The 21,183-nt window shown below is 47.3% G+C and overlaps 1 protein-coding gene across 1 annotated transcript in view; it reads right to left on the minus strand.

Moving 5' to 3' along the window:
* The window catches only part of Tacr1 (tachykinin receptor 1), a 161,310-nt gene that overhangs the window by 5,673 nt on the left and 134,454 nt on the right, over positions 1-21,183 (minus strand). The window contains exon 3 of the mRNA XM_021655628.2: positions 1,130-1,280. Coding sequence (XP_021511303.1) covers positions 1,130-1,280 — 151 coding nt within the window. The remainder of the gene's footprint in view (positions 1-1,129; positions 1,281-21,183) is intronic.

Raw genomic sequence — 21,183 nt, forward strand, 5'->3', positions numbered from 1 at the left:
GAGGAAGATCTGTAAGACCCAGGAGCCTGAATGTTCCTGTCAGGCCTCATCTCATGCTAAACCCCAGCTGCCAGTGACATGTGACAGTATTAGGACACAGGCCTTTGGGAAGCTGTTAGACACAGAGAGCAAAGCTTTATAGACAGGACTGGGGCCCTTGTAAGTGAGGCCCTGGAGCTCCCACGCTTTTCCACTGTGTGAGCGCCCAGGGTGAGGCGACTGCCGTGAGCAGGAAGTGACCTCACCAGACACGAACTCTGCCTTTAGCTTGGACTCCTGGCCTCTAGAGCTGTGGAGACCAGTTTCTCTCATTATGAATTCCCAGGCAACGGCACTTTGTGTATGCGTGTGTGTCTGTGTGTAAGTTGTGTGCATTTGTCTGAGTTGTATGTATGTGAGTGTGTGTATCTATGTAAGTCGTGTATACATAAATGGATACGTATGTATGAGTTTGTTATATGTTTGCATATATGTAGATTAGCACATGTGAATATGAATATGTATATGTGTGTATGTATGTTAGCATGTATATGAGTATGCACATGAAGGGTTGTGTGACTGCACATGAGTGTATATATAAAGTGTCTGTGTATCTGTGTGTGTATGAGTGTGTGCACTTGAGTATAGTGTCAGTACGTGAGTGTGCACACGTGATCTATATGTGTGTATGTATGAATTTATGTGTGTGAGTATTCCTGTGTATAGATGGGCATATAAGTATAGATATAAAGCTTGCGAGTGTCTGTATAAGAGCCTCTATCTGTGTACATGTATGTGAATGTTCGTGTGTGCATGCGTATGGGTGTCTGTACATGTATGTGTGCATATGTATGAATGTTCATGTGTGTGAGTATCTATCTGTGGATGTGCACACATATATGAGTGTTGATGTGTATGTATATGAATATGATGTGTGTACATGTGTGCCTGTGTGTGTGAGTACTTTTGTATGTGTATAAATATGTGCATATATGAGTTTGTGCATATGTATGACTGAATATGAGTGTACCTGTGGGTATGAAGAAAGACCTGTCCTGTCCCTGATCCAGAGATGCTTTGTGGCTCCTGTTCTGGGACCTTAGGCCCCTGTAGCGGCAGGCTGGGCTACGCCAGTTTGACCTTCGCTTACCTTGCGCTTGGCGGAGACTTGCTCGTGGTAGCGGTCGGAGGAGTCCCCGGGGATCTCGCTGGCCCACAGTGTGATTCCTACGACAGTGTAGGCGTAGCCAATCACCAGCAGGGGCAGGAAGTAGATCAGCACCGTCACACAGATGTGGTACCTGTGAGGTGGACAGAGGGGTCAGTCTTAGAAATAGCAGGCGATTACGGTTTGTGGACACCTTTCTCAGCCTTGGCCATCGTGCGGGCAGGAGTACAATTCGTGTAGAATGAATGGGTGATGAGCCAGAGAGAACAAGTCAATTTAACTTATCTTCTTCTCGTGGGCTTTCCCCAGGTTTATAACTTTTCTTGTTTTTGCCAGCAAATAGCTGACAGGAAGCAACTGAGCGGAAGAAGTGTTCATTTTGGCTTACAGTTTGAGAGGATACAGTCCACCATGGCAGTCCACACTGCTGCTGTAGTCAGGAATCAGGGAAGAAAAGTGGGTCTGGGCTGGGAGACTGGTGAGTCTCCATCTCTAACGGTTCTGTAACCTTCCAAAGATAGCGCCACCAGCTGGGGACCAAACACATGGGCCTGTGGGGGACATTTTCCTTCAAACCGCAGCAGCAGCATGGGCTGGAGGATGGCCTGGACGTCTTCATCTTCCCGCCTCTTCCTTCAGAGCTCCATTGAGGTCACAGGTGTGTACCACGCCTTCCTGGCTGAGAACCACCTTCTCACCACTGGGGAAAAGCTGCCCCTAGACTTGTTTTCTTCCAGTCTCTTACAGTCAAGGCTAACTCTCACTTTTCTTCTCTTTTTCTTTTTATTAATTACAGTTTATTCACTTTGTATCCCAGCTGTAGCCCTTCCCTCTTTCCCTCCTGGCCCCACCTTCCCTCCCCCTTCTCCACCCATGACCCTCCCCGAGTCCACTGATAGGGGAGGTTCTCACCCCCTTCCATCTGATCCTAGTCTATCAGGTCTCATCAGGAGTGGCTGCATTGTCTTCCTCTGTGGCCTGGTAAGGCTGCTTCTCCCTCAGGGGGAGGTGATCAAAGAGCCAGCCACTGAGTTCATGTCAGAGGCAGTCCCTGTTCCCATTACTTGTGAACCCACTTGGACACTGAACTGCCATGGGCTACATCTGTTTAGGGGTTCTAGGTTATCTCCATGCATATGCCTTGGTTGGAGTATCAGTCTCAGAAAACACCCCTGTGTCCAGATTTTTTGGCTCTGTTGCTCTCCTTGTGGAGCTCCTGTCCCCTCCAGGTCTTTCTATCTCCCCCTTCTTTCATAAGATTCCCTGCACTCTGCCTAAAGTTTGGCTATATGTCTCAGCATCTGCTTGGATACCCTGCAGGGTAGAGTCTTCCAGAGGCCCTCTCTGCTAAGCTCCTGTCCTGTTGCCTGTTTTTTCCCTCTTCTGATGTCTATCCTGAATGTTCCTTGTTTTTTCCCTCTTACAAGATCTATCCTGTTTGCCTCTCTGAGTGAGGATTGATCATTTTACCCAGGGTCCTCCTTCTTGCTTAGCTTCTTTAGGTGTACAGATTTTAGTGTGTTTATCCTATATTATATGTCTAATATCCACTTGTGAGTGAGTATATATCATGTGTGTCTCTCTGCTTCTGGGATACCTCACTCAGGATGATCTTTTCTAGTTCCCACCATTTACCTGCAAATTTCATGATTTCCTTGTTTTTAATTGCTGAGTAGTATTCCATTGTGTAAACGTACCACAATTTCTGTATCCATTCCTCAGTTGAGGGACATCTGGGTTGTCTCCAGCTTCTGGCTATTACAAATAAAGCTGTTATGAACATGGTTGAGCAAATGTCCTTGTGTACTTGAGCATCTTTTGGATATATGCCTGGGAGTGGTATAGCTGGATCTTGTAACTCTCACTTTTCAATAGGGAATCCATGTAGGCATTCCATCTCTCCTGCTGATGCTCCATTTGCTTTCAATTTCTTTGTAAATCTTCACAGCTCTGCCATATCCCAGTCTCTTATGAATATGAAAAATTGACAATTTGAAAATACTTGGGGCATCCTGAGCCACAAGCTGCAGAATTGGTGAGGCAAAGTGGTAGCACATCTGTCACGTGCAGAGGGCTGATCCTGGCTCCTTGGGCTCTCAAGATCCCCTGGGCAGTACTCATCTCTTCCTATAGCCACCATAGCAGCAACTGTGTGTTATGTACCCAATTTGTTTTCAGTCCTTCCGTCAGGTTTTTATGCTGACCATGCTTGCAAGCAAAGCATTTAGAGATCCCAGGGATGGACAGAACCAGAGAACCCTTCAAGAGTCCCTCACAGTCCCTTCCAGAAAGAACATCTCTGTCTCCTGTGGATTGATTGATAATTCCCCAATGACCAAACACTCTGGTTGTGCCTTGGCAGACCACTGCCTTAGCCTCTTTGGGGTTGTCTGGAGAGGGATGCATGGGACCCTCCTGTTGGATCTACTGTTGGCCAATAGATGCTTCATTCTTTGGATCCATGTGTTCCTCATGGTTGGCCTCAGATTACCCTAGAAGACTTGAGCAATTGCAGGGATCTGGGCATAAAAAAATCAGTGCTTATTTACTTTATGCATTTGTATTTGTGATGCCTGCATGTGTGAGCATGTGTAGAGGAAGGTGAGTATAGCGGTAAGGGTGTGTGTGTGTGCCCAGGCATCTGCATGTGCAGGTCACAGGTTGGCATTGATTATCTTATTCTAGGTCTCTCTACCTTAATTTTTGAGGCAGCATCTCTTCTAACTCAACATGGAGCTCACTGATTTGCTAGGCTGGGTAGCCAGAAAGCTTGAAGGATTGTCCTGTCCTGTGTCTGCCTACCAGTTCTGGGATTAAAGGTATGAGCTACCTTGATGGACTTTTTGCATGGGTTCTGGGAATTGAAATTCAGGTCCCCATGATTACACAGAACTTTACCCACTGTCTGCCCTGCGCCAAATCCCTGCACTCACAGCAAATCCCCAGGAGGTCCTGCTTCTGTCCCTGGTTCAGAAATTGGAAAACATTGCCCTGGACCAGTGGTTCTCTGCCTCAGAGGCACAGAAGAGTCCACACAGGGACTGTTGATGACCAGTGGTTCTCCACCTCAAAGGCACAGAAGAGTCCACACAGGGGCTGCCGATGCCCAGCAGCTGAAGTGTTCATCCCATCAGCCTGGGTGTGCGACTAGGAGAATATAACCTAGAAATTTCCCCAATTTATCTTAATAGATACGAGAATGGGGAACTTCTGTTTTAAGCATTGACTCTGCAAGACTGATGAGTCCCTGTTAAGAATCCGTGGATGTTTATATTTGAATGACTTCATTAAAGTATGTGTCATTTTTCCTCCTATAAGTTATCCTTTGGTATCTGGGCTCTTGTTGATCAGAAGGGCCTGTGCTTCCAGGGATAGCGAATTTCTAGAGATAGTGAGGATAATGTATCAGCCTTTTCTCCCCCCAACCCCCCAAGGTTTCACTTTGTAGCTCAGCCTCTGCTATGATCTTCTGGCTATTTTTCCTCCTTGGGCTCCTTCAGATGAATGCACTGTTGCAGGGGTTTTGATCACACTGTGAACCCTGAGATTGTGTTGTTTACTGGAAAAACCTGCTTCTAGTTGCAGTGTGGCTCAGCTCTAGCACACACCTTTAACCTAAAACAGGAGTAAATAAAATTAATGGTAGGTCAAGAGGTGGGTCAAGGGACCAGTTGACAGGAAGTGAACATAGGAAAAAAAGGCATTGACTGGGGACCTGCATTTAAATCTTCTGAACACATGAAATAACTCAGGTGTGGCAGTACCCATCTGTAATTCGAACCTGGTGGAGATGGAGATTGGCAGATCCTTGGAGCACACTATATGGGCAGTCCAGCTAGACTGGTGAGCTCCACGCCCAGGAAGAGATCCTGCCTCAAAAATAAGGTGGAGAGTGACTGAGGAAGATACACAATATCAACCTCTGGCTTCCACATGAGTGTTCAAATATGTGTGTGTGTGCACATATACACAAGAACATGTACACAAAAACATGCAAACACACGCATGAGCACTGTGTTACAGTCAGGTTGAATACTGCTTTTTCTATTATCCAACAGGGATAATTAAAGATAATATAAAAATTGTCAAAGAGCAGGTCTATTTCTAGGCACATGCTTAAAGAAACAGAAAGCTTGAACACATACTTAAACAATAATATTTGTGCATAATATGGAAACAGTATAATATAAGTCAATAGATGAATGGCTCAACAAATTGTAGTGTCTCTGTACAATGAAGTATTATTCATCCTGAAGGAAGAGTGGCACCCTGATATACTGATAAACTCTGCAAACACTCTACTAAGTAAGGGAGTGGATACATAAAAGGGTGAATTCTGAAGAATTTCACTTCACATGATACATATGCCACAGACGCAGAAGCAGATGAAAGGCTTTCAGAGACCTGGGAAACAGAGAAGGAATTCATACTCAGTGGGCAGAGTTTCTCTTTGGGATGATGAAAATGTTCTGGAAATGGACTGATGAGGATGTTAGAGCACTGCAAATGTTCTAATGCCACAGAACTGTACAGTTAAGTAAAAAGATGCTTATTTTATTTTAAATGATGTGCTTGCATGTGTGCCTGTGCACACGAGTGCAGTACCCACAGAGGCCAGAAGGGGGATTCCTCGGCCAGTGTGGATGTGGGAACCTGAACTTAGGTCCTCTGCAAGACCAGTATGCTGTTAACCACTGAGCCATCACTCCAGCCCTGAAATGTACACTTTAAGATGGTGAAAATAGTAGGTATTAAAAAAAATATATTTTACCATAAAATAACTACATAAAGTATTTTAGCCTGGCCCTCCTGACATGAGTTCTCCATATTTACAAATTTGCAGCCTTCTGCTTCATTCCTTCACTCTTCAGCAGGCTCCTCTCTGAAAGGCAGAGTTAGTCCCTGGATGATGCCAAAGTTTAAACACACCCATGAATCTTACTCAGACTCCTACTACACAGAAACTGTAAAAACAACAACAACAACCAACCAACCAATAGTGTCCAAATAGTGTCTGGTTTGCAAAATTTCTGAGTGGAGTGCAATTAAAATGAGTTAAATCCCATCACTAGAAAAGGTAAAAACAAATCCACTTTATGGTATGTGTTTTAAGACATTTTACTATTTCTGTAGTTAAGTGAAGTTAGCTGATGTGTATATCTGTGCATTTGTGTGTATAAATGAGTGTGTGCATACATGTGTGTGTGTTCCGAGATTATTCTTTTATAAAACTGGTCAGTAAACCTGATAAGCCTGTTTTTGTACTGCTCCGCACCTGTTTTGGCTTTCTATTTTAATATTTCGTAAGTTCCTTCCAGGCAACACTTTATGAGCTCTCAGAAGTACTATCTGCCTTGGGAAAAGAGAGCTGGGGACAGCAATGTTCTAAGAGTGAGCCGGAGAAAGAAGCAGTGAGGGGGCGACAGACAGTGGCAGGAGGACCCGCTTGTCTGGTGAGAGGTGTGCGCTGGCTTGCGTAGACACAGGTAGGGCAGCAGTTCAGTTTTCATTGTCGTTCAGACATGCCAATGGGAACTTCAGAAGGGGGTTTTGCGTGTGCTCCTGGTTTTGTTTCATCTAGCTTCCTTTTTTAAGCAGCTGAGGAGGCCTGACACACTTCATATAGAGTGAGCTCGTCAAATGTAGACCATGTAGCCCCAACCCTACAGATTTCCTGCCTTTGATGCTTCAATGCAGTTGGATCTTATATCTCGCTAGTATGAGTCACTTGTTCAAAGCATCAACTGTCAGTTTCTGGAAAAATCCTTAACACTTGGAATCAACGATACATTAATTAAATGATACATTAATTAAATAGCATCTTGGTGTCCTCATAATGCACTTGATGGGGACTCTAGGTGTCCTGGAGCAGGGAATGAAGGAGGCCAAGCAGGCAGGGGTCTGTGTTCTCCATCTTTGAACTCAGCTTTGGTCTGACGTGTTGGCTTTCTGTACTTGGAAGTCAATAGGTAGAAAGTTTTAGCTGCTAATGGCTGTTGGTCACATATGTGTTCCTAATTCATCCAGCCCATTAGCTGCCTCTTCCGTATCCCTCCCATGCAGGCATCATCCAGGGTTCCCTTGTCTACGCCCATCATGTGCTTCTCACTACCTGCAAAGCTGAGCTACACCAGCTACCCTTGAAAGCTCGCGAGAGGGACAGCTTCGCAGGCCTCACCTTCTAGGTGTGCACCCTAGATTCGTGTGTCAGTTCCAGGTGGAAGCACACGGTTCTCTCGGTGCACACTGGAAATCGGCCACAGTGGAGACACTGGGGAGGATGGGAAGTCCTTTGCCTATACAGATACTGTGTAAAATCTACTAATAGGCAAGCATTTAGCAACAACCTTAGAAATAGAGTGTTCTGTTACTAAGTGTATGGAGGGGGAGATGAATGCACCGTCCTCTGCCCCTTAGGGGAGCTTCCTGGACCAGGAGTTTCTGGGTAAGTAGACAGAGGAAGAAGCAGAGAGACCCAGGGCAGCAAGGGTACTGTGGGTATGGGAGACAATGAGTGCCTGTTTTTCCATACCGAGGGAGGCGCTAGGCATGAAGAGGCTACTTCACTGATGCTCCAAAGTGAATGAAACTTGGATAGTATGTGATCTTGTCAAAAAGAGCATTAGTGTGTGTGTGTGGGGCTCTTAGCTGCAGAGGAAGACAGAGGCCAGATCATGAGGGACACTTGGTGACAGGTTAGAGAATTCTTAATTAATTCTGATGCTAGTGGGCAACCACGAAACTCCTTACAGGAGATTTCCTGAGTCAGGACAGGGTGGAACTTCGGTGCAGGTAGACAGGGCTGGAAGAACTCGTCTTGTGGATGCTCTGCAGTGATCTGGCAGCCGTGAGTGGCTGTAGGGGCTAGATGGGTGAGCAGGAGGGGAGGGATTTTGTGCATTTTATGGCTGTGAGGAAGGTCTAGGGACTTGGCTGCTAAAATATAACGGACCCGGCTCTCTGACTTGGAGGAGAAAAGACTGAGCTTTTACATGCACACTCAGTCAAGCAGAACTGTTAACTGCCCACCCACGGAGGAGCCAATGCGTGCATCTGCAGACATGGACTTCTGGCTTGGTGCTCTGGGAGGAGGAGGAGGAAGCTTGTGATGGAATGGAATTGACCTTGAGGAAAGGCAGGTAGATGTCTGGATCTAGAGCAAGAGGAGAAATCTCGGCAGGTATTTGATTAGATGGGCATGAGAAGGAAAGAGGCAAAATCTAGGGGTGCAAACCCCAGAGTAAGAGGCTCCAGGGAAGGTGGAGTGTGCCTCTGAGAAGAGGGAGGATGAGGTTGTGAACCTCCTGTCTGGTTTGGGAAACTGAATTAGGATTTCAGTGATTGGAGCAGATGGGATGAGTCACAGAAAGTGATGAAGTGGAGATGGTGGCTGGAGTCTCCATTCGGAATAGTTTCAGCCATGAAGGGGAGGGTAGAGGGCAGTGGTGAAGTGTAGCTCAAAGGCCAAAAGAAGATAGCTTGCGCTTGGCTGCAGAGGCAGGAGGAGCAAAGATCCCTGCCTCCTGCCTCGTCTCCTGGTTGCTTTCAGATTTGGAAATGCTGTGAAGAGAAACATTGCAGCATAGGCTCCCGCAGAGAGAAGCCAAGCTCGCCCATCTACCCCCTTCCTCCTGTCCTCTCAGGGGCAGCATGGGGGGGGTGCGTGGTGGAGAGCTGGGGCGCATGTTTCTGCACATGCGCACTGATTCCTGTGGAGTCAGGTGTGGACAGCCCTGCCTCAGGTTTGACTGGGTGGACAGGTAAAACAAGGGAGAAGCTTCCTCAGGCTTCATATTTCTGAGAGGACAAATGAGAAAGCTTTTGGTTTGGGTGAGGAGCTCACTGCCATTTGGGATATAGTAAAAGAAGACAGAAGCCTAATTTGGGGGTGAGGCCAAAAGACTGTGGAATTGGTCTAGTGGGGGACAAAACCTTGAGGAATGGAAGTAGTGGTGGGAAGGGCATGGGGGAGAAAATCCCAAGCCCAGCAGCTGGAAGAAAGACTTGAGTGAGAACACAGCTGGCAGGGCATACACTGGGCATGACTCTGCACCGTGAGGCATGGCGGCATCTGCAGAGAACCTGACCTGCCTTATGGTGGCATCCCCTGGGTTTTACCCCAAACCTCTGAAATATGCCCCACCCAACAGCTCCACGCAGGACTGGAACTGCTTTCCGGGCTAGAGGTGGCTCTTGGGGTGACTCAGAGGTAGATAACTACCACTCGGGGCTGCCACACTGCAGCTGGCACCTTTAGGGTGCCAGCATTTCAGTAGCTGGGCAAAAGAGCAATGCAGATTTTATGTGCTTGGTCCACAGTACACCATCCTTCGCCCACACACGCCGCCCCAGCCCCACGTGCTTGATGCAGTTTTCCGACCCAGGCCTCGTGCAGCACGAACCTTGCAGATCCTGGGACATCCCAGCCCTGGAGAGGACAAGGTTGTGCTGTTGAGACGTATCTGCTCATCCGTGATTTGAAAACCAGAGGACTGCGCCTCAGTGTTTGTTTCCATGCCTCCCTCCTCCCCGGGTGATCTGGAAAGGCCTGCACTCTGTTGGGACGCTTCACCCCCGTAGCATGTTCTTCCTGGGTGAACCACCAGGGGACAGATCTGGCGTTGGCGTGTGCCTCTGGCTGCAGCCTAACATGAGTGCTGAGATGCAGGGGGCTGGGCTCTAAGCAGCAGAAACAAGCTTGTGCTTTGCACACTGTTAGATAATGAAAGTGAGTTCTCTCTCTCTCTCTCTCTCTCTCTCTCTCTCTCTCTCTCTCTGTGTGTGTGTGTGTGTGTGTGTGTGTCTGGGCTAGTGCATGTGCATTTGCATGTAGAAATGTAGAAGCCAGATGTCAGTCTTGAATTCTTCAGGAATGATCTGCTTCATTATGTTATTTTGAAAGATTTATTTATTTATTTTTTACACGTGTGTGTGTGTCCTTCTGCATGTATGTCTGTGCAACTCTGTGTATTTGCTGCCTGTGGAGGCCAAAATTCTGTAATCTAGAATTACAGATGACTGTGAGCCACCGAGCGGTGCTGGGCATGGAACCCAGATGCTGTGCGAGAGCAGCCAGTGCTCTCAACTGCAGAGCCACCTCTCACTCCCACACTGCTTTCAATTTCAAAAGTCACATTTGTTGATTCTGAGCTTGCACACAGTTCAGAGGACAGCTTGCTGGAGTTGCCCCCCCCGTTCTATAGAGGGATTTGAACCTAGGCTGTCCAGCTTGGTGCCCCTTCTCACTGAGCTGTCTCAGGAGCCTGATCCACCGTGGTTATTACACACAGGATCTCTCACTGAGACTTAGGGCTTGCCGATTAGGTTAGGTTGGTTGGCCAGTGAGCCTGTCTCTGCCTCGCCAGCACACCTGGCTTTTCTTTTCTTTTCTTTTTTAAAAACCTGAATTCTGGGGATCCAAACCCATTCCTTATGCGTGTGTGCAGCTGAGCAATAAAGTAATAGATTTTACGTGGTGGCACTCAATGAACCCCACGTGCTGACTGGACCGTCTTCCCAGCCCAAACACGGCTATTTGGAGTAGGGCATTGCTTAGAAACTGCTTCAAACAGTGCCAGCGGACAACAGTTAATATTTCCTCTTATAAATGGGTTTAGCCATAAATGTGGGCGTTGGCCACTATTTAACACCCCTGGTATTCCCAGGGGAAAGAAAAACCACAACAATTGGAATAGTCCTGCTTCTCATACCTGTGTCTAATGACTGTCTGTGTCTCCAGGTCCAGACCAAGTGCTGGGAATCCTGGCTCTTTGGCAAAGTCCCCCGCTCTAGTGTTGTGCCCAGGGAAGGTTTCCTCTCTACAAGAGAAACTGCAGCACAACAAAGGCTCGCACTTGGCAGAGATCTTTCCCTCCGAAGGCCTCTGGCCTGCTGTGATATGGTGGTGGTAAACACGGGGTGTGAGGAGTGCAGACATTCACACTTTCAGTGCCAGACATCAGGGGGAGCATGTCTGTCACACCAGCCCTTGAGCCTCGGAGTCAGGAGGATGAGGGGTTCAATGCCCCCCTCTGCTACACTGTGAGTTCAAGTCCAGCCTGGGCTACAGAAGACCCAGTCTGCAAAATTCACTTCAAACCAAACCAGAACCGAATGAGATTTCTACAGTCTCTACGTGCAGTGGTTTCATTCCAGAGGCGTGGGAAGCGGACCCTGCTTCATCTCGTTAGCCCTGGGCTGCAGGTGAGGTGCGGCTACTGCTCACGGTTTTATATTGAAATACTAAGGGGTAAGGAAGGCAACTGCCTTGTTCAAGCCATCCAGAACCGGAACGGGAGCAGGACACAGAAGAGTCACTTTCTCATCCCATTTTCTCTCTGCTCAGATGCACTGAGAGGAAGCATGCTGCTCGGGTGAGGGAAACCATGCTGGCTTTTCCAAGAATGAGTGACGATTTCAAGCCCAAATATGCTCCTCCACACTCAGTAACAATGGCAGATACTTTATAAAAAAAATAGCACAGTTAAAAAAAAAATCAGCCTTTAAATAGAATTTCACCAAGATGGGTGACTTGGAAAGTGGCCAGATGGATTCCGGTTTGTGTGAGCTTCTTCTTGGGTTTTCAGAGCTCTGGCCTGTCTTGAATCCTGAACCCAGAAGGACGGTCAGTTGTCTGCAATGTTTGGGAAAGTTAAACATTCTGCTTTCTCTTTCTCAGCCAGTTTCTCAGCATAAATAGACCATTCTGCCAAGGGCCACATAGGCTCTACAGTTCCCACAAAAGATGAAAGATGCAGCTGATACGCTTCACAGAACTAACCCAGAGACACCAACCTGAAGTCTCCTGGGGAGCTGAACGTGAGAAGACAAACATTTTAATATGTACTATGGACAGAATTTTTGTACCCTACCTTCTCAAGTTGTCCAAAGGAATCTATCCATTTTCTGGACCGCCTTTTGATACCACTTCCTTGTTTTTTAAAAAAAGGGGAGTCTTGATTAAAAGAAAAGCTCAGCTGATCTACACAGCAGGGACAAAAAGTCTGTGCACTGCGTGGAGGAATGGAGAGTTCAAAGAGACTAGTTGTGGATATGAAAGCCTCCCTTAAGGTTTTGAGAGCAATTCCTGTGCTTGCAGAAGACTATAGGGTTTGGTTCCCAGCACCCACACCAGTCAGCTCACAACTGTATATACCTCCATGTCCGAGGGAGCTGAAGCCTGCCCACTTGCCCAGAGCAGGGCTCATGAGTTCACCATTGTGTCTTTTTTTTTTTTTTTTTTTTTTTTTAACATGAGTTCTGTGGTACCAAGCTCAGGTGGTACCAAGCTCAGGCCCTCCTGTTTGCAAGGCAAGCACTTTACTGAGCTCCCTCCCCAGGCCTCATACCCCGATTGTGTCAAACCCCACAGCTTTCACTTGACCGTTCGTGGCTCACCCACATGGGCAGCACCCACGGTCTTCTGAATTGGTCGCGTGTTGGCATAATGTTCTGTGGAATGTACACAATTTACCCTTGTTCATTCACGTGCTGATTTCTCTACCCCACTCTCTGGTTTCAGTCCGGGCATTGCACTGTGATACTTTTTCTGAGCATCACCTGTCTCAAGTTTGTGTGAACATGCTGCCATTTGTTCTCTGTGTTGTCAATAAAGCAACCAGCCAGTGCTGAGCAATGGAGAGAATAGGGTGGGACATCCTGGTTCAGGGAGAAGGAAAAAGAAGAGAGTGGGAGGAGGGTTCAGAGAAGAGAGGTAGGAGAGGGGAAAACCTGGGATCACCAGGAGAGATGAACCAGACCTAACATATGACTAAAGTATAATGTGGAAAATCTGAATGGGAGGAAGCTATGCGGGCTTGAAGGTTTACGGTGGAGTAATCATTGTCCAGCAGTGTGCTCTAGGTTAATTAAGTAAATCCTAGTCTCTGTGTGGTGATTTGGGTATACAGCTGGTTTAGGAATAACCACTGTTTAACTGAAAGATAAATCAATGAAAATATTAATAACCACAACAGTTGTGAGAAGCAGACCTGGGGTGACGCCAGTTTCCATCTGGGTGGGGGTGGCAGTGGCTGGGTAAATAGACTTGTCATTTGTTCCAGAAAATCATGAAAGGGAGGTAAGCCAATAAAGGTCCAACCTTCACTGGCCCCACAGATGACCCCGATAATGGAGTTTATACGTCCCCTAAATTCCCGTGCTGAAATCCTAGCCCCTTTATCTCACGCTGAACAAGGTTCTGGGATCGAAGCCTTTGTCCACATGAGACAAACAGTTTAGTTCCTGATGGCTTGTGGTTTTAGGCAGACATCCAAATTCTTCTTTAGAGACAGTTCACTGCTGACCCTTATTGGAGTTCAAAAGAGAACAGACATCAGTGGCACACAGAGGTGCCCCCGGGGGAAGTGGCAGGCTGCCTGCGAGGACATCTCCCCAAGGAGTATTTACCCTGAGGGAATGGTTCCAGAGTTTGCTCCCAGAAGCCTTGCTTGTCACCGTGCATAGTCTCTGGCGAGCAGCCACCTCAGTCATGCTTTCCAGGACATGATTTGGGGCCTGTGAGATGGCTTTGTAGGTAAAGCTGCTTGCTGAGCAATGCTAATGGCTGGTATGTCATTCCCAAAATCCAAGTTATCCTGAAGCAGATACTAAGACATCTGTCATGCTCTCTGTAAACCAAAAACAGGTCTTAGAGGCGTATGGCATGCACAGTGGCTGAGACTAAATACACGCCCTGAACTTTTACTAATAAATTTAAAAAATCACTTGGTGGGGGCCAGGGAGATGGCTCAATTTCTTCAGAGGACAGCAATTAGATCCCTAGAACCTATGTAAGAAAGACATATGCAGTGGTGAGCACTTGCAGTCCAGTGCTGGGAAGACAGACACAGGTGGGACACTGGCATTTGCTGGCCCACCAACCTAGCGGGCTTGGTGAGCCTCAGGTCGATGTGAGACTCTGCCCCAAAGGTGGGTGGTACCCGAGAAATGATAAACGCGTGCACGCACACACGCATTGCCACACAAGTCACCTTTTGTTTTTATTTTTACGACTTATTACAGAGCCACACAAAGAGGCAGTATTAAAGCTGTCCATGGATGCTCTCGCAGAGCGCCCGAGGAGCACCGGGCTCATTTTCCAGGATGAGAAGCCTCCCACACAAATGTTGACTGGTGCTGTCCTAACTTGTTGCAAAGGAACAAAATGACACCGTGCATTCTTGTCATTTTCATTCCCTGAAACTCCAGCCTTCAGCAAGAATCCTATTAAGTCTGATTTTCAGACACAGGCATCCAGCTGGTGTGCCTGGGTGGGCCCAGGCCTGCGGGGGAGACGCAGCTCGGAGTCTGTGTCCAGGCAGCGTGACTGCAGCACAGGGCCGACTCTCCAGGCAGAAAGTCTGTCTGTCTCTGTCTCTCTCTATCTCTTTCTCTGTCTCTCTCTCTTCTCCTGAGAAGGGAGTTTCAGGCTGTAGGCCACAGGCTCTTGGAATAGCTACTATTGATTGTCAATATTGACAGAATCTAGAATCACCTACGAGACAAGCCTCTGGGCATGCTTCTAAGGCCGTGTCCAGAGAGGGTTAGCGTCATCCTGTGAGCTTTAAGCTGCATAATTTACAGGTGTGTTTTAATTATGTGTATGTGTGCGCCTGTGTGTGGCTATGCACATATGAGCGTGGGTGCCCATGGACAGCAGAAATGGCTGTTGGAGCTGGAGCTCCAGGCAGCTGTGAGCCACTTGATGTGGGTGCTGGGAACTGAACTCAGGTCCTCTAGAAGCAGTAAGCGCTCTTAACCACTGAGCCATCTCTCCAGTCCCGCCTCCAGGCTCAACAAACAGGAGGAAATGAGCAGAGCAGCAGCTTCGTCTTTCTCTGCTTCCTGACAGACACCTCAAACTCCTGCTGCTGTGTCTTCCCCACCACAGTGGCCAGCATCCTCAAACCGCTACCCAGTGAGAAAACAGACTACTGCAGCTTTCATCTGTCACCCACAGGCCAGTTTGGGGCTGTATGTTTGCAGCGGGATTGCATCTCCTGCATGGAACAGAGCATTTAGGAACAACAGGGTCAAAGCGCATCTCAATGTGTAGTACGGACAGTGACTGATCAGTTTCGTTTTGCCTGTGGGTTTTCCTGGTTTCAAAGATTTTAGCCTTCCGTTAGGGAAACCCTTAGTTCCTGGCACTCTAGGACAGATGTGACCCCAGGTGTAGCCTCACTGACGTCTTGTTCTTCTAGCCAACCTTCCTTCATGCTGGCAGCTGTAGGGCCCGTCACTGATTATTTAAGAGACAGCCCTTTCAGCCAAGGAATAAGCCCTGTTGTGCATGATGGCGTAGGCTTCTAACTGCAGATACTCAGTAGACCGGGCAAGTGGCTCACAAGTTCAAGGCCTGCCTGGGTTACACATAGCGTACATTTGGGACTACTTAGCGAGACCCTGTCTCAAATTAAAGAAGAAAAAGGAAGGCGGGATGTAATTTAAGAGTAGTGCCCTTGATTAGCATGTGGGAGGCCCTGAGTTCAAGCCACCGTGCTGCCAAAAAGATGAAGGTCCCCCCTAAGAGGATGAGAGGCAAACCCACCACAGCCAAGAAGCTGCACTCTAAACCACCCAGCCTTCCCTCCAAGCCTAGATTCGAGCTTAGACAAACTTCTGCTGTTCTGTTTCCCCAGGCTTGGTGTCTCGGCATTGTAAAAGGAGCTGAACCAGGCTGGCTGAGCGAGGAGTCCACACAGCACCCACAGTCCAGGCTCAGCAGAGTCCGGAACGGTGTGCCGCTCAACAAATGAGTCTGCGCCCAGTGGCAGCTGGTGCTCTTCTCTAGCGTGTCGCTGCGGAATTCGTCACCTGTTGTTTTGCCTGACACAGTCACTCCACCAAGCCTCCTTCCCTCCCGCAGGCAGCAATACCCTTGCAGATGGTTATACACCTCTCTGTCGGACACCTACATGGTTGAAATGGAAATTGCACAACCCTCAAATGTTTAATGATTTACACGGAAACAGCATATGCACACATCACACACACACACACACACACACACACACACACACACACACACACTCACATACACACACACACCAAAAACCAAACAGACAGCATACAACCAGCTTCGCAAAAGATGCTTAGCAAGCCGTGTTGGGGTACAGCCTCTCAGCCTCGTCAGGGTGTGTGTTCCTCTTTTCGGCATCCTTGTTTCAAACATTCTCTGAGGCTTTTCTGAGCCTCAAGCCTGAGACGCTGCCGCTTCAGTGATTGAAAAGATAGGGATAACCCACCTTTCTCAGGTCTCAGGTCACTGAGAATTTAGAGGAACCATTGGAAGTGCCAGGCTAGCCTACACTCCAGAGGAGATCTGTCATGCTGGTGGTCATCTCTTTTTAAATTTCTCCTCCAAGCTGCCCTCTTATGCATTCTTAGCCGCCCCTTTATTGCCACAAGAATACACCTTCTCCCCTCTGTTGATCTTGTCACGGGTTACAGCGGCAGGAAGAGAAAGATCTCTCACCCATGATGGAGGGACGAGTCAGGCAGAGAGCTTGCCTGCAGAGCCTGAGTGCAGCAGCCGGTCATTCTGAACCTAATGCTAGCATCAGTGTCTCCGTGCAGCTCTGTTTGGGTTGCTTAAGATCGAGTGCTGTATGTTTGCATGGCTTTTCAAGGTTTGTGACTTGAGTGATCTTCTGAACATACCAAGTCTCGTCTCACACATCTACAGAGTAGAGATGATGTCAAAATTCCCTGAATTGGAACTCGTGGGAACTGAACAGGATCACCCAGGGGCCAGAGAAATGGCTCAGTGGTTAAGAGGATGAGCTGCTCTTGCAAAGGACGTAAGTTCAAGTCCTTCACTTAAGTTCATGATTGTAACCTCAGTTCCAGTGGATCTGACACCTTTCGGTCTTCACAGACACAACACTCAGGTGCATAACCCATATTTATGTATATACACACACACATATAAAATAATTAAGAATGAAATGGGATTATTATTCTACAGTGCCATCACCGTAGCCATTTTATAGCAGAAGCTTGATAAAAACGGAAAGTTATTTAAAAAAAATAATTTTTGATATTTCGCCACATTTCTGCTTGTTGTTTCCTCTTTCTGTGAAGACATTCTTCTTCCAGGCAATCTTGCTTTGCTTTCTTTTGCTCCATCTTAACTTGCTTGAATCACATGATCCATGCCAGTTCCACTATTATAATTGCAGCACAGAGCTGAGCCCATGGTCCTGGCAAGGGGCATATTTATCGGGATAAAGGCTCTTCCCCTGTGCATTACAAGATGAATAAATTTGAAGTGGGTTCCAGGCCACAGGTGTTCCTGGTTTCATTTGTTCCTTTTCTGATAATTGCACTGTGTGGAAAATGCTGAGTGCCACGACTTGTCTCTCTGTCCTGGGTGAAGAGATCTCTCTGTCCCTTCAGTTCATCTTCTGCCCATCATTTACTCAGTCACAAATCTCAAAGATTCTCGGAAGCGTAAGGGAGAGTGTGACAAGGTAATTTCAAGGTTCGTCTGAGGTGAACATTGTGTTTGAGTTTTGCACACCTACCACTCTGCAGAAGTCATATCAAAATATGCAAATCCTGCCTGGGGTTGACACTCTTCCAATATGAGGGGGCCCGTACCACCAGGGGAGAAAAGGTTTGAAATATCAGTTTGCAATTCCAGTTATAGTTCCTAATTGCATGGAAGTCAAGGCAGGAGCTACAAACAGCTAGTCACAACACGCCTGGAGTCAAGGGCAGAGAGAAATGCATGCATGCATGCTCATTCGCTTTGTGCTCCGCCCCCTCTTCTTTGTTACACAGTTTGGGACCTCCTGCCTGGGAAATAGAGCTGCCCGCTCTATTGGTTGGGGTTTCCCACATCAGCTAACTTAATTAAGACAATTTCTCACAGACATGCTCAAAGGCCAAAAAAAAAAAAAAAAAAAAAAAAAAAAAAGTAGAACATCCCTCACTGAGCCTCTCTCCTCAAAGGATGCCTGTTTGCATCAAGGTGACCATTAAAGCCGAGATTCACAGGATCTTTACATGGAAGCCACACAACAGACCTTTGTACCTTCTTTCCATTTCTTCTTTTCTTCTTCTTCCTCCTCCCCCACCTTCTCCCTCCTTCCCCTTCCCCTCCTCCTCCCCTCCCCCTCTTCTTCTTTTTCCAAAAGTAAAGAGCATTTATTCTGCAGAAACAGCCAGCATGCAGGGGTCTATCATTCCAGCAAAATGGCAACCACAGTTGAGCTCACAGGCACCCTCTAAAGCCAGTGAGGGGATTTCCAGCCATGCTCATCTGACCTTTGTTAGGACTGGTTGGGTTTATGGTAAGGGGAACTTGTACATTTCTGTTGGTTCAGACCTTGGGGGCTTTCCAAGTTTCTTCATATTGACTTAGCGCCAGGTCAGGTGTCAGGGCAGCCACTGATTGGCTGACCATCTCCTGTGGTTTTTATCAGAAACTCATCAAGCAGGACATGAGGAAGGGCGGCAAGAACTTTGGCCTGACGTTGGGCCCAGTCTCAAAATAGAGTCAGTCAGGCCCTCTCATTCCCTGGTTGAGTTGGGTTCCATCTCAAATCCTTGAGTTGGGTCTAGTACTGAGATTTTAATACCATCAGATGGACAGTGGAGATTTAATTTTTGACAAGTTTAACAAGAACATTGATAATGCATGGCCCACAAGTAAGCACAAGCATCAGCAGGATTGGAGGTCCAGCTAAGGCTGAGATTAGAGTAGCGAGCCATGGAGACCAACTGAAGACCAATGGAGACCAATTCAGACTAGCTTGGAGTCTTTCTCTCTCCCTAGCTTGTAATCTCCTTTGTACCAAGGACATTGGTTCCTTTATGACCCTGGAATGATTGGCATAGAAACCTCTATTCCATTTTTTTTGTTTGATTTTTGTTTTTCACAGCAGCTCCATGACAGTCCTGTATCTTGTCCCTGTGCAACATTTTCCTTTCACCTATGTCTCTTCCAACTGAGCACATGCACATGGTTACAGCTTATAATAGGCTACTATAATACATACCTGCAGCCCCTCCTCTCCCCTACAGTGGGTAACCACCTGAAGGTTAAAGTTCAAGTGTTCCACGTGACAATTGAGTCAGTGCCATCACTCACAATATCCCTCCGGCTCTCCACTGCTGGGCCTGACCTTCCTCAACATACCCCTAAACCAGCAAGTGGTTCCCAACACGAGTTGTCCACCTGGGACAACTGCTGCCGAAATAGCTTGTGATGTCCGCTTTCTTGATTCCATTGTTCCACAGTTGGTCTTTCTCTGGGAGGTGCCACACCCACCCCTCCTTGTTCAAATATGATTCATCTGTTTCTCAGGAAGATCCAAAATATGCATCTAGACCTAATGTCTTCTAGTCTTCCTCTGGAATGAGTCATTTCAACTGTTCCCTGATGTTGGTCTTCAGGGGGAGATTCTCAACTCCAGCAGCTTTCTGGAAGGCTGATTCCATGGTGCTCTTTATTAGTGTCTGGAGGGAAGGAACACTCCTGATATAGAAGTGACATTTACTAAGCAGCATGTCAGCTTGGGGGATGGGCTGTCACAGAACAGAGAAGGTTTTGGAAGCTGTTTTGAAGTAATTAAGCTTCCCTGTCTGCACAGCTCAGCAGCAGGGGAAGTAGGGATCCTCCAATCCAGCAAAAGGTTGGTACCTAGCCATTATACTTCAGGATATTAAGATTGGGATGAAGTCAATTCTTACAGAAATTAGAAATCAAAATGCAATTAGAACTTTCTAATTAAGCTCATATAAATATTTATAAGAACACGATTCAATTTCAAATGGCTGGAACACTGAATGTGTCTTTGAAATTTGAAAAATTATGTCCTACTGCTCATTCACTCCGTCCTGTAAAAAACATCTCCAAAGAGCAATCATACAAAAGGATGTGATTGAACACACACACACACACACACACACACACACACACGGCATCTCATATCTCCCCTTGAGCACCTCTCCACATTTGGATGAGTGTTTCAGGCAGGGATAAGATATGCTCCCTGCTTCTCAGGTCAGTTAAAAGGAACCAGTAGAAACACACTTAGGAAAGTTCAAAACAAAGCAGAGCAACCTTTTCATAGTAGTTTTCTCATTGCATGATGACATCAACTTAAACGGAGAGGGTTTCAGCTCCCAGGTTGAGGGTACAGTGCCAAGAGGCACGGCAGCAGACTGAGAGTGGGTATTCACCCTCTCTGCAGTCAGGAACCAGAGAGACACGAATCCTGGTGCTCAGTTCCTGTTTTTCGTTTGTTTGTTTGTTTTGTTGTTTTCAGTCCGGGACCTAGCCCACGAAACTGGGTTTACACGAAGTCACGGTGAGCCTTCCATTTTCAATTAATCTTCTCCAGAAACACTGTCAAAGAAATTCCCAGATGTGCGTCTCCTCACACATTCTAAATCCAGTCAAGTTGTCAATGAAGGTTAACCATACAGTACCCAAGAGCAATAATTCTTTTTATGCGGAGGGAGTAATTTACAGTGGAATTTTTACTTAGCGGTTGCCTGCTGCAGATAGATTGGCATACGCGTAGTGAAAATGTCCTAAGCCACGTAGTCTGGGATGGGAACCTGGGAGAAGGAGACCATTGGCTGGGGCCAGACAGAGAAACAGGAGACATGGTGTTAGAGTGGGAGAGCCGGGGAAGAACCATCCGCACAAACCCAGCTGGGAATCTGCGACGCTGCCAGGCCGTAGGGCAGCTTGCTTTGGAGAATGACGGGCGTGTCAGTCAATCAACGCATCGATCTCGCAGTCCATCACACCGTCGGTGCCGGGAGGAAGACAGAGGAAGAGCTGGTTGGCTCCGTGGGGAAGCTCCAGTGGAGTGAGAATCGTGATCTAAGCCGCGCAGCAGAATCAGAGCCACGACTAATAGCACAGCGAACGAAGCCAGCGCTCAGCGGGGCCATCCCTGCTGTTATACAGAAGTAATAAGCCTGGGCTGCGCTGTTCAGGTAAACGGGCTCTCTGGCCCGGGAGCTGCACGGGCTCCTTCCAGAATCCGCCCCACCTTCACTAGGGGCGGTGG

This window comes from Meriones unguiculatus, chromosome 5, assembly GCF_030254825.1.
Source record: "Meriones unguiculatus strain TT.TT164.6M chromosome 5, Bangor_MerUng_6.1, whole genome shotgun sequence".
NCBI classification, from domain to species: Eukaryota; Metazoa; Chordata; class Mammalia; order Rodentia; family Muridae; genus Meriones; species Meriones unguiculatus.